This window comes from Oryctolagus cuniculus, chromosome 19 (assembly GCF_964237555.1).
Source record: "Oryctolagus cuniculus chromosome 19, mOryCun1.1, whole genome shotgun sequence".
In the NCBI taxonomy this organism is placed as follows: Eukaryota; Metazoa; Chordata; class Mammalia; order Lagomorpha; family Leporidae; genus Oryctolagus; species Oryctolagus cuniculus.
Window position 1 is genome coordinate 5,105,518 of NC_091450.1, and position 13,710 is coordinate 5,119,227.

Below are 13,710 nucleotides of genomic sequence, written 5' to 3' on the forward strand. Positions count from 1 at the left end.
TGCAAACACACTTGATCTTGGTTGGGAGGTGCAGAGAGCGCGTCGTCGGCAGGGGGCGCTGCCGCGGGCGGCCGCGGCCTCTGCTCCAAAGTGATCACGTTGAGATTCTGAGACCAGAAGTGGAACAGGTCCCTGCTGCCTTTTATTTACTTTTCATTTTTATTTTTCCTTTTCTGCTGTCGGTCATCTTCATCATCTTCAGGTGCCCATTTCCTGGAGCTGCCTCGGCCTCCTCACCTTCGTCTCCATCCTCTTCCTCTCCATGGCCCTCTTCCTCCACGCCCTCCTCCTCTCCACCTTCTTCCTCTACCTCCTTGTGCGCCTCCTACTCCCCATTGTCCTCATGAGCGCTCCCATTTGGCAGGGGCGTCTCTTCCGTTGCCAGCCTCGTCCAGGACGTCCTTGTTCTCTGTAAGTCCTTGGTGGTGATCTGGGAGCTGGTGTCAGGCCAGGCTGGTCTGGTTTGACATGGCAAGAGTGCAGAGACTGGGGCCCAAGCTGCGGGATTCCACGGCAGCAGAGGCGGTGGATGAGTGGGGAGCTGGACCCCACAACAATGCAAAGATGGCGATTTATAGCAGTCTTTGACATTTTAAAATAACACCTGGGGTGGGATTCATGATGCAGCAGGTGAGGTTGTGGCTTGCCATGCCCCAATCCACTGCAGTGGGCCTGTTGGAGTCCCGGACACTCCCCTTCCAATCAAGCTTCCTGGGAATGCATCTGCAAGGCAGCTGACGCTGGTCAAATCTTGGATCCCTGCCCTGCATGTATTCCTGAAGAGTCCCTGGCTCCCACTTCTGCCCAACCCAGCCACAGCTGGGGCAGGAACTTGGCGGAATGAGTGATTATGTGGAAGACCTCCAGCTGTCTCTCTCTAACTTGCTCATTCTGCCCGCTCTACTTCTCTTACTCTCTCTCTCTCTTTCTCTCGCCGGCTCTTAAATAAACTAATGTGTCTTTTTCCTTTGGAAGTTTATATTCATTAAATAAAAGTGAAAGAAAAATAAAGTAAGCCAATGAAAATAAATAAATAAAGAGGCATCCATTTTAAGAAGTGTGACAAACTCTGCCTATAGTTCTAATTTGCCTCTCCCGGATGATGAGTGATGTTAATCTCTTTTCAGATACTGGTTTGATGTTCATAAGTCATATCAGGAAAAACACACGTGAAGGCACTTCACTGATGCCAAATAGGGAAATTTTTGCTTTTGAATTTTGTCAGTCTGGCAGCTATTACTCCTTAAGAGTTATGAGGTTTAATGTATTTGTACTGAGATACATTTCTCAGCTACGTGAGTGTTTAATAAAATTACTTCACAGTTTCATATATGTCTAGCCAGCTTATTTTGATGATTTTTGATGGAGACTACATTTAAGTCTGTAAAAGGTAAAAACGCTTGTATTCCTTAAAGGACATTTATTGTTCTCAAGATATGGTTAAAAACACACATTTAGGACTTGAGAATCCCACAGTAGTCTGACATTTTATTTCCACTCTAACACAATCACCCGCCATGCAGGCTCAGAACTTTCTTTTTTGTTGTTGTGGCAGCCTTCTCTCACTCTCATGTATTTCCTCTCTCTCTCTCTCTCTCTCTTTTAGAGAAAGAGTTTATTGGGGGAAACCTGACAGGCTGGAGGGAAGGGGCAATGAATGAAAAGAGGCAGTATGAAAGCATTAGGGAGAGGCAGAGACAGAGACAGAGGTCAGGAGATGGAGATGTGGATAGGGATGGAGATGGTCCTGGTGAGAGCAATGGAGAGAGAAAGAGAGAGACATGTTCAGGAACAGGTCCTTTTAAAACTTTGCCCAGGAGCAGGGAGGGAAGTAGGAACAGGGAATCCCATTAGGAAGGGGGTGGAGCTTGACACTGGTGGTTGGGCCATGTGGCCACCCACACCTTTCTCCTTGTAAAGTTAATTCCAGAAAAATCTCATTTGCTACAGGGAGAATTTTATGCCTGGAGAGCTTTCTCAGTTTTTTCAGTTCTTACAGGCTGCACCATCACAATGCATGAACTCTGACCTTCTGCAATGAAGAGTGAATGGGGAAAAAAAAGCTTCTTTATGAAATAATGCATTTCATACCTGCTATTTCTTCATTTTGAAACATTTATTTTTGTTTATTTGAAAAAGAGTTACAGACACAGAGTGGGAGAGTTGGCGAGATGTCTTCATTCTGCTGGTTCACTCCCAAATGGCTGCCATTACCTGTGGTGGTTCAGGCAGAAGTCAGGTGCCAGGAGAGTTATGTGAGTTTTCCACATGGGTGCAGAGGTCCAAGTACATGTGCCATCCTTCACTGCTTACCCTGGCTCATTAGTAGGGTTCTGGATCAGAAGTGGAACAGACAGGATGTGAACCAGTGCCCTAATGGGATGGTGGCATCCCGTTACACCAAAATGCCGGCCCCATAATTTTAGAAAGATTTATTTTCTAGCCTGCCTTGTCTAAATTGTAAGTTCCATGGGGTGAGAAGGGCAGCCTCATGTGGAAAATTCTGTGTGTGCAGCTCAAAATGTTGCCTAAAACTGCAAACCTGAGTAGAGATCAGCCATGGTGTTAGGGAATGGCCAACCATGACACACCCGTGCTCCAATGCTAAATGCTGAAAATCACACAGCCAGGCCCAGCACAGTGGTGCAGTAGGTTAAACCTCTGCCTGTCTCCTGGCTTCAGATTGGTGTAGCTCTAGCTATTGCAGCCATTTGTGGAATGAACCAACATAGGGAAGACATTTCTCTCTGTCTCTCCCTCTTACTGTCTCAAACTCTACCTCCCAAGTAAAATAAAGAAAATCTTAAAAAAAAGAAAATCACACAACCACAAGTAGAAACAAGGTATTCAAAGATGTGCTGCATCTGCCTTTTAAAGCCCCTCCTCAGGGTGGTGCTCATGCCCATTGGAGAGTGGGATTCCATTCTCCTGTGGATCACCAGTGCATGCTTAAGTTTTCATTTGTGGTGGTGATGTGACCCTGATGAGAGGTCCTATCATTGTATTCAATGCAGGCACACAGTGTTAGAGGGCACACAGACTGAAAGGTAGGCACTGGTCCCCATTTCATTTCCAGCCCAATCACCACTCAAAAGTGTTATTAAGGCCCTGCCTAGATCTCATGCTGCAGAATCAAACAAGCAGCCTATACACATGTTTAGAAAAGTCTTCCAAATGAAGACAATCAAATAATCAATAAGATTAAATTTTATCAACACATGCTAAGAAATCCTAGCTGCTCAGTAATGACCATCTCTAAATAATCAATTGTGACAAGTTGCAATGTAAGTCCTAATATTCAAAGGTATATAGAAAGTGAAAAAGGCATTTCAACGTGTCAAATTAGAATAAGTGAGATCATCTGAGGGTGTCTGGTTACAACTTCATTGGTCACCACCTGAGGGTGTTTAAATCTCATCAGTCACTGATTTCTCTGCAGAAAAATTCCAGCCGCATGGGGAGCTGACCCAACCTCAATCTCCCTAGTCACCCTGGAAGCTCAGGACACTCTGTAGAAGGTGCTCAGCACCCACAGTTTAGCTGAGGACACCTGGGCCGTCATCATACCTTAGTGCTGTTGGCCTTGCTACTGTGTCACTCCTGTGTGTGTTTCTGTGAACTCAAGGGAACTTCAAAGACTTTATGGGTCCAAAATCTCACCTAGCAGTTAAACCAGGAGATTAGACACCTGCAGCTCATTTCAGGGTGGCGGGCTTCTAGTCCCACCTGACCCCTGATTACAACTTTATGGAGGTGAACATCCTGGGATACAAAAGTGTCAACTCCATTTCAGCACTGTGGCATAGCAGGTGTAGCCACTGCCTGAGTCCCAGCTGCTCCACTTCTGAACCAGCTCCCTGCTTGTTCACCTGGGAAAGTAGCAGAGGATGGCCCAAGGACTTGGACCTCTGAACCCTCATGGGAGACCCAGAAGAAGCTCCTGTCTCCCAGCTTCAGATCAGCCAAACTGTGGCCATTATGGCCATTTGGGGAGTGAGCCAGCTGATGGTTGATCTCTCTCCCTCTCTCTCTCTCTGTTTCTGCCTTTGTCTCTCTGTAACTCTGCCTTTCAAATAAAATAAATAATTCTTCAAAGAAATGACCACTCAGGTAGTTGAAACCCTGCCACGCTCAAGAGAAACCTAGATTGAGATTTCAGCTCCTAGAGTCAATGTCCCAACTCTAACTGAAGAGGCTTAAGATAATGAACCAGCAGATATCACCTCTCCATCCCTCTGTCTCAGTGTGCATCTCTTGATCTCCCTCTCCTTCTCTCTCTCTCTCCCTCCTGGTCTCTAAATTAGTTAATTAGTGAGGGTTAAAATGAGTCTGTGGAACACATGCATTATTTAAAACATCTGCTTTGATTCAAAAATTGTAACTGGGCAGGCCACATGGCAGCACTGTGAGTTAAGCCACAATTTGGAACAGCATCATTGAATAATGGATTCACATTCAAGTTCTAACTGCTCTGCTTCTGTTTCAGCTCCCTTCTACTGTGCCCGCCAAAGCATCAGATGACGATCCAAGATGTTGAGCTTGTATTAATCTTGAAAGAGCTCTGAATGGAATTCCCAGCTCCTGATTTCTGCCTTAACAAGCTCCATCCATTCAGCCATTTGGGAAGGGAACCAGAAGATGAAAAATTTTCTCTCTCCTTCACTCTCTCTCCCTCTCTCTCTCTCTCTCCCTTTCTCCCCATCACTGTGTCAATAAATAAATTAAAGAAAGAAATAAATGAAATTCTACATATGAAATTAATTTGTGTGAATCTGTTTTTCCATAAACCTATGAAGTAGCCTCAAGCATACAATGTAACATAGAAATATACTATTTCAAATGGATAACACATCCAGACTCATCCATCTGTCAATGGGTACTTACACTCTTTCCATACACTGGGACTACTAGTGAGCATTGCTGTACTATACATGTGGCCAGCAGGAGCCAGCCCTGGGCAGGGAAGGCCTTTCTCTCTGTCTCTCTCTTACTGTCTAACTCTTTCTGTCAAAGAAAAAAAAACCTAATCAGTGCAGGGCTGGTGCTGTTGCTCAGAAGGTTAACACCATGGCCTGAGAAGTACCATCATCCCATATGGGTGCTGGTTGGAGACCTGGCTGCTCCAATTCTTATTCAGCTCTGTGCTGTGACCAGGGAAAACAGCCAAAGATGGACCAAGTCCTTGGGCCCCTGCTTCCGTGTGAGAGACCTGGAAGAAGCTCCTCACACCTAGCCTCTGACAGGTGCATCTCAGGACATTGAGGCCAACTGGGGAGTGAACCAGTGGATGGAAGACCTCTCTCTATCTGTCTCGACTTCTCTCCGTAAATAATAAATACTCTGTGCTATTTACTGATCTCAGCATGGGTTCAAAAATTGACACAGAACTAGCCAAATTGTAGCTATGTAGGTTAAGCCACTATTTGGCACGGCAGCATAGTCTATAGAGGTGTGGGTTCACATCCTGGCTGTTCTGCTTCTGATCTAGATCCCTGCTAATGTGCCTGCCAAAGCCATGGGTGAAGATCCAAGTACCTGGTACACTGACACACGTGTGAGAAATCTGTTGGAGTTCTAGGCTCCTAGTTTTTGCCTTGAACAGCCCCAGCCACTCAGCCATTTGCAAAGAGAACCAGCAGATGAAATTTCTCACTCTCTTTTTGCCTCTCCCTGTGTCACCATTACTAAGTCACAATAAAGAAAGAATTCATTCGTTTAAATAAATAAAACTTCTATTAAATTAAATTGGTCTCATAATTTCTTTATCCAGTCTACTCTTGATGTGCATTTGGGTTGGTTCCAGGTCTTAGCTATTATGAATTGAGCTGCAATAAACATTAATGTGCAGACTGCTTTTTTGTTTGCCAATTTAATTTCCTTTGGGTAAATTCCAAGGAGTGGGATGGCTGGGTTGGATGGTAGGGTTATATTCAGGTTTCTGAGGAATCTCCAGACTGACTTCCATAGTGGCTTCACCAGTCTGCATTCCCACCAACAGTGGGTTCATGTCCCTTTTTCCCCACATCCTCTCCAGCATCTATTGTTGGTAGATTTCTGAATGTGAGCCATTCTAACTGGGGTGAGGTGGAACCTCACTGTGGTTTTGATTTGCATTTCCCTGATTGCTAGTGATCTTGAACATTTTTTCATGTGTCTGCAAAGAAGTAGGTGCCTTTCTCTGAAGGGAGGAGAGAACTTCCACTTTGACCATGGCCTTGTCTAAAAATGATCGGAGTCAGTGAACTCAGGGGGCTTCCATAACCTTGGCAGATCATGACAGGAGCCTAGGGTGATTACTGATGCCATAAACAAGAGTGTCAATTTGTTAAGTCAACAACAGGAGTCACTGTGCACTTACTCCTCATGTAGGAACTTTGTCCTTAGTGTGCTGTACATTGAGATTTAATACCATAACGAGTACTCAAACAGTATTTTTCACTTTATGTTTCTGTATGGGAGCAAACTGTTGAAATCTTTACTTAATGTATGCTATACTGATATACTGTATATAAAGAGAATCGAAAATGAATCCTGATGTGAATGGAAGGGGAGAGGGAGTGGATAAGGGGAGGGTTGTGGGTTGGAGGGATGTTGTGGGGGGAAGCCATTGGAATCAATATTCTGTACTTTGGAAATTTATATTCATTAAATAAACGTTTTAAAAACATAAATAAATTGGTCTTCAATTCGTTTTTATTAAGATTTGGAAGAACATTCATGTACTCATGTTCATATAAATACACGAAACTAATTTTATGAAGATAACACATCCTTATTCATCTCGAACATCTGAAACTTATGTTATCAATTGAAAGTGGTTTCAGCAGAATAAAATCACACAGTCACAGCGTCAAATTCCGGTGGGGCAAGAAACTGTCCACGCTTGATCAACACTGGATTCAGACGTCTGGGTACCGTCTCTGCCCACCCTCAGACACCCACTCGTTCTGAGGCCCTGTCTCACACAGACCCACCCTGTCATCTCCCCTCAGAGTCCTCCTGGGCACTGCTCCTCCCACCTCCTCAGAACTTCTCCAGGTAGAAAACTTTACATTGACAAAAATGCACAAGTGTCAATGATGACCTCTTAATATGTGCTTCATTTAAAAATTCAAGTCAGTTACCAGGATTCAGATTGGTAATGTGAAAACCGACATTCTTCTGTCATGGCGTCCTCAAGGACACAACAGGTTCCTGATTCCGAGGAAGTCGCTCCAGTTCCTTTCCTAAGGCCACCCAGATTCCCTCAGGCATCAGCTCATCCCCACTACAGGGTCTCTGCTGGGCTTGTGGAGAATTAGCGGCAGCAAGTATTTCTGTGTGTCAGAGATGCGCCCTCTAGTGTCCACCATGCGGGCTCCGCAGCACAAGATTAGTCTGATGCCCTGTGTGCCTCAGGTTCTTCCTGCTCAGCAGAGGGCTGGCCTTCCCCCTCCTGGGAGGAGCTCTGAGCAGGTGCCCGCGACTGGACAGCAGGCATGTGCTCCGGGACCAGGGCCGGGGCCTGGGCCGGGAGGAGCCAGCCCTGGGCAGGAAAGGCCCAGGCCGCCTGCGAGGCCAGCGCATAGCAGCTCTGCATGGCGCTGCATAGAGGCCCGCGGAGCTGTGCCAGCGCAAACAGCTGCTCCTGGGTCAGCGGGAACTGCGCCTGCTGCGCCTGCACCCGGGCTAAATCTTCATAAATGGCCTCAGACAGAGAGCGCAGGGAGGTCACCAGGCTCTTCCGAAGGGGCGGTGGGTGGTCTGCTGGGGACCTGGACCTGCGCCTCCTCTTGTGCCCATGGTGGGCCCTGGAGGATCCCCTGCGAGGTTCCGCATGCGCCTCCTGAATTCCTCTGTCATTTCCATCGTCCGAAGGTTTTGCTTTCTTTTGCAAAGTCGCGCTGAGCTCTTGCACACAGCTGCCTGCAGAGACACACGGGAGACACTCAGCACAGCTCCTTGGGCCCTAAAACCTAAGTCCTGCCCCCTTCACTTGAACCCCACCGAATCCTGCACTTCCTTCCCCACAATGGACTCCAGCAGGAACCCAGGCAGCACCCACCCTCCCCCTCACACGCTCTTGGGATCTCGAAACTGCTCTCAATCTCTGACAACCCCTCCCTTCCCAACCTTGGATAAGCTCCCTGGTCCTGACCCTCTAGGGAGAGAAAGCACGATGCTACCTGTCCCCGTGTGGCTGCTGTCCTCAGAACTGATTGTCCTCTTCCTGGAGCTCACCCCGTCACAGCTGGACTCTGATTCTGCAAAACACAGGGAGTTGGAGTGCCTGCCTCCAAATGCACAGCCACAGCCCAGGTCTACCCAGGACACAGGGAGCAGTGCCTCCCACCAGCGCTCCCTTCCCCTCTGGTCCCCGTACCCCAGCATCTCTGAGGTGCTGCTGACCCATCTGGTCTCAGGGCCCCTGTCTCCCAGAGAAGACTGTGCCACAGCACCCTGTGACCTTCTCGCTCCGGGTGAGTCTGAACTTACCTGCCCTGGCAACGCTGCTTCTGCCTCTGAGCTTCCTTTCCTGGGACTTCTCCTCATGTGGACTGGGCTTGGATCCTACATCAAAAGAGAGTACGTATGCCTGAGTTTCCCCACGAAATAAAATAAAAATTCCCCACGTGTATAAAATTTGTGTCCTCCAAAGGTTGTTTGTGAATCTCTTTGTCTACAAAATCGAACTTAGTATTTCAAGTATTAAGGGGAAGGGGCCAGCTCTGTGGCATAGTAGGAAAACCCACGGTCTGCAGTGCTGCCATCCCATTACAGAACTGGTTCGAGTCCCAGCTGCTCCACTTCCAATCCAGCTCTCTGCTATGGCCTGGGAAAGCAGGGGAAGATAGCTCAAGTTCTTGAGCCCCTGCACCGTTGAAGGAGATGTGGAAGAAGCTCCTGGCTCCTGGTTATAGACCAGCGCAGTTTTGGCTGTTGCTGCCAATTGGGAGTGAAGCAGCAGATGGAAGATCTCTCTCAAACTCTGCTTCTCCTTCTGTGTACCTCTTTCAGATAAATGAACAAATCTCTTTAATAAAAAGTATTAAGGGGAAACTAATGAAAATAGAAATGGATCAAGGGTGGGGAATAACCTGAGATGTGGACAATGTTTAGACTGGGTGATGTTGGGAAGGGGGAGCCCGGCTGTTGAAATCTTGGTATCTGAATAAGGAGAGATCACGTGCACAGCAAGCTCCCTGACAGATTGGGTTGTCATGTGAGTTTTCCTCCATACTCCTTCTGAATCCTCCCCTACCCTCATAAAAAGCCAGAGCATTCGGGCCATGAACTATTAGGGACATGAAGACTTTTCTTGTGGTTTGAAAGAAACGTTCCTTCTTTAGTGACATGCCTCAGATATTTGTCATGAGAATGAAAAACTAATAACATGTATGCATTTGATCCCACCGGCCCCCATTTTGTCTCAGATTTCAAGTTCCTGGCATCCTGTTGGCTGAGCCAGTTAAGCCAGGATCAAAGGAAAATGAGCACATTAGAGTTCCATAGGTTCATTGCTGCCACATTTCTCAATAGGCCCCTGGAGCTACCAGCTACTTCCCATTTCCCACTTCGAAATGAAACCCTCCATCACACACACAGACCAGCTGCCAGGTTCCAAACCACTTTCCGCACTCACCCTGACATCCCAAGGACCTACCTTGCCTTTGCAGGCAGCTCTCAGGGAAATCAGAAAACAGTGTCTCACCTTGTCCTTGTGGTGGTTGCTCCTCTTCATCTGTGCCCCCATCTTTAAAAGACCTTTGTGGGGAAGAGGGCAGCTCAACTGACAGCCCAAGAGCTTCCTGGTCTGCACTTTCCTGTGCCATCCTGAAGTTCAAGGTTCCAGGCTCAAGTGTGCAGAGAGGGAGGATAGCCCTGCTCCATCTGCCTTTTAAAGCCCCTCCTGAGGGCGGGGCTCATGCCTATTGGAGGGAGGAATTCCTTTCTCCTGTCAATCACCAGTGCAAGCATCAGTTTTCACCTGTGGTGGTGGTGGTGGTGTGACGCGGATGTAAGGTCCGTTTTTAGTGTCCAATGCAGAAATACAGTGTGAGAGGACACTGGGACAAAAGGCAGGGGACTGGACCCCATCTCCTCCAGCCCAATTACCACCCAAATGTGTCAATAAGACCCTGCCTAGATTTCCAGCTGCAGAATCAAACAAGCTGCATGTTGACATTTCTAGAACAGTTTTCCACTTGGATCCGGTGCTGTGGCATAGCCAGTAAAGCTGCCACCTGAAGTGCTGGCATGCCATATGGATGCCGGTTCCTGTCCCAGCTACTCCACTTCCTATCCAGCTCTCTGCTGTGGTCTGGCAGAGAAGTGGAGGATGGCCCAGGTCCTTGGGCCCCTGCACCCAAGTGGGAGACCAGCAGGAGGCTCCTGGCTCCTGGCTTCGGATTGGCTCAGCTCCTGCCATTGTAGCCATATGGGGAGTGCACCATCAGATGGAAGAACGTTCTCTCTCTGCCTCTGCCTCCACGTAGGTTTGCCTTTCAAATGAGGAAAGACATCAGGAAAAGAAAGAAAGAGATAAAAGGAAATGTTTTCCATATGAAGAGAGTAATCAATAGGATTCAATTTTATAGACACAAGCTAAGAAATCCTAGCCATTCAGCAATGACAATATCAAAATAATCAATTGTGTCAGGTTCACAACATAAATGTTAATATTCAAAGGTATGTGAAAAGTGAAAAAAGGCATTCCATTGTGCCAAATAGATTAAGTGAGATCACCTGAGGGGGTCTGGGTACAATCCCCTCAGTGCCTGCCTGAAGCTGTTTAAAACCTAATCAGGACTGGCGCCTTAGCTCACTTGGCTAATCCTCTGCCTGTGGCGCTGGAACCCCGGGTTCTAGTCCTGATTGTGGCTCCGTATTCTGTCCCAGTTGCTCCTCTTCCAGTTCAACTCTCCTCTGTGTCCCGGCAAGGCAGTGGAGAATGGCCCAAGTCTTGTGTCCTGCACCCACATGGGAGACCAGGAGGAAGAACTCGGCTTCTGGCTTCAGAGCAGTGCAGCATGCCAGCCCCAGTGTGCTGGACATAGCGGTCATTTAGGGGGTGAACCAATGTTAAAGGAAGACCTTTCTCTCTGTCTCTCTCTCTCTCACTGTCTAACTCTGTCAAAAAACAAACAAAAAAACCTAATCAGTGCAGGCCTGGTGCTGTTGCTCAGAAGATTAACACCATGGCCTGAGAAGAACCAGCATCCCATATGGGCGCTGGTTCGAGACCTGGCTGCTCCAATTCTTCTTCAACTCTCTGCTGTGACCAGGGAAAACAGCCAAAGATGGACCAAGTCCTTGGGCCCCTGCTTCCGTGTGGGAGACCTGGAAGAAGCTCCTCACACCTAGCCTCTGACAGGTGCGGCTCAGGCCATTGAGGCCAACTGGGGAGTGAACCAGTGGATGGAAGACCTCTCTCTATCTGTCTCGACTTCTCTCCGTAAATAATAAATACTCTGTGCTATTTACTGATCTCAGCATGGGTTCAAAAATTGACACAGAACTAGCCAAATTGTAGCTATGTAGGTTAAGCCACTATTTGGCACGGCAGCATAGTCTATAGAGCTGTGGGTTCACATCCTGGCTGCTCTGCTTCTGATCTAGATCCCTGCTAATGTGCCTGCCAAAGCCATGGGTGAAGATCCAAGTCCTGGTACACTGACACACGTGTGAGAAATCTGTTGGAGTTCCAGGCTGCTAGTTTTTGCCTTGAACAGCCCCAGCCACTCAGCCATTTGCAAAGAGAACCAGCAGAGGAAATTTCTCACTCTCTTTTTGCCTCTCCCTCTGTCACCATTACTAAGTCACAATAAGGAAAGAATTCATTCATTTAAATAAATAAAACTTCTATTAAATTCAATTGGTCTTCAATTCATTTTTATTAAGATTTAGAATAACATTCATGTACTCATGTTCATATAAATACACGAAACTAATTTTATGAAGATAACACATCCTTATTCATCTCGAACATCTGAAACTTATGTTATCAATTGAAAGTGGTTTCAGCAGAATAAAATCACACAGTCACGGCGTCAAATTCCGGTGGGGCAAGAAACTGTCCACGCTTGATCAACACTGGTTTCAGACGTCTGGGTACCGTCTCTGCCCACCCTCAGACACCCACTCGTTCTGAGGCCCTGTCTCACACAGACCCACCCTGTCATCTCCACACAGAGTCCTCCTGGGCACTGCTCCTCCCACCTCCCCAGAACTTCTCCAGGTAGAAAACTTTACATTGACAAAAATGCACAAGTGTCAATGATGACCTCTTAATATGTGCTTCATTTAAAAATTCAAGTCAGTTAGAAGGATCCAGATTGGTAATGTGAAAACCGACATTCTTCTGTCAAGGAAAGAACAGGTTCCTGATTCCGAGGAAGTCGCTCGAGTTCCTTTCCTATGGCCACCCAGATTCCCTCAGGCATCAGCTCATCCCGACTACAGGGTCTCTGCTGGGCTTGCGGAGAAGTAGCAGCAGCAAGTCTTTCTGTGTGTCAGAGATGCGCCCTCTAGTGTCCACCATGCGGGCTCCCCAGCACAAGATTAGTCTGATGCCCTGTGTGCCTCAGGTTCTTCCTGCTCAGCAGAGGGCTGGCCTTCCCCCTCCTGGGAGGAGCTCTGAGCAGGTGCCCGCGACTGGACAGCAGGCATGTGCTCCGGGGCCGGGGCCGGGGCCCGGGCGGAGGCCGGGGCTTGGGCCGGGAGGAGCCAGCCCTGGGCAGGGAAGGCCCAGGCTGCCTGCGAGGCCAGCGCATAGCAGCTCTGCATGGCGCTGCATAGAGGCCCGCGGAGCTGTGCCAGCGCAAACAGCTGCTCCTGGGTCAGCGGGAACTGTGCCTGCTGCGCCTGCACCCGGGCTAAATCTTCATAAATGGCCTCAGACAGAGAGCGCAGGGAGGTCACCAGGCTCTTCCGAAGGGGCGGTGGGTGGTCTGCTGGGGACCTGGACCTGCGCCTCCTCTTGTGCCCAGGGCGGGCCCTGGAGGATCCCCTGCGAGGTTCCGCATGCGCCTCCTGAATTCCTCTGTCATTTCCATCGTCCGAAGGTTTTGCTTTCTTTTGCAAAGTCGCGCTGAGCTCTTGCACACAGCTGCCTGCAGAGACACACGGGAGACACTCAGCACAGCTCCTTGGGCCCTAAAACCTAAGTCCTGCCCCCTTCACGTGAACCCCACCGAATCCTGCACTTCCTTCCCCACAATGGACTCCAGCAGGAACCCAGGCAGCACCCACCCTCCCCCTCACACGCTCTTGGGATCTCGAAACTGCTCTCAATCTCTGACAACCCCTCCCTTCCCAACCTTGGATAAGCTCCCTGGTCCTGACCCTCTAGGGAGAGAAAGCACGATGCTACCTGTCCCCGTGTGGCTGCTGTCCTCGGAAATGATTGTCCTCTTCCTGGAGCTCACCCTGTCACAGCTGGACTCTGATTCTGCAAAACACAGGGAGTTGGAGTGCCTGCCTCCAAATGCACAGCCACAGCCCAGGTCTACCCAGGACACAGGGAGCAGCACCTCCCACCAGCGCTCCCTTCCCCTCTGGTCCCCGTACCCCAGCATCTCTGAGGTGCTGCTGACCCATCTGCTCTCAGGGCCCCTGTCTCCCAGAGAAGACTGTGCCACAGCACCCTATGACCTTCTCGCTCCGGGTGAGTCTGAACTTACCTGCTCTGGCAACGCTGCTTCTGCCTCTGAGCTTCCTTTCCTGGGACTT

At 48.5% G+C, this 13,710-nt stretch overlaps 1 protein-coding gene across 1 annotated transcript; it reads right to left on the reverse strand.

Annotated features, from left to right (window-relative positions):
• Window positions 1-7,372: 7,372 nt before the first annotated feature.
• Window positions 7,373-13,034, reverse strand: LOC138847074 (protein FRG2-like-2). The gene is made up of 4 exons (XM_070064709.1): window positions 12,947-13,034; window positions 8,476-8,550; window positions 8,166-8,243; window positions 7,373-7,905 (listed from the first exon to the last, which is right to left on the reverse strand). The coding sequence occupies exons 1-4, from the start codon at window positions 13,032-13,034 to the stop codon at window positions 7,373-7,375; spliced, it is 774 nt and encodes a 257-aa protein (XP_069920810.1).
• Between the last annotated feature and the right edge of the window lie 676 nt (window positions 13,035-13,710).

What these genes read in the sequence shown, in the direction of transcription:
- LOC138847074 (XM_070064709.1), bottom strand. Translation starts at nt 13,034, where the DNA reads ATGGAAATGACAGAGGAATTCAGGAGGCGCATGCGGAACCTCGCAGGG. An exon ending in GGGCACAAGAGGAGGCGCAG is followed by an intron (nt 8,551 to 12,946) that starts GTCCAGGTCCCC and finishes CTTTTGATGTAG; the next exon opens with GATCCAAGCCCAGTCCACAT. An exon ending in AAGCAGCGTTGCCAGGGCAG is followed by an intron (nt 8,244 to 8,475) that starts GTAAGTTCAGAC and finishes TGTGTTTTGCAG; the next exon opens with AATCAGAGTCCAGCTGTGAC.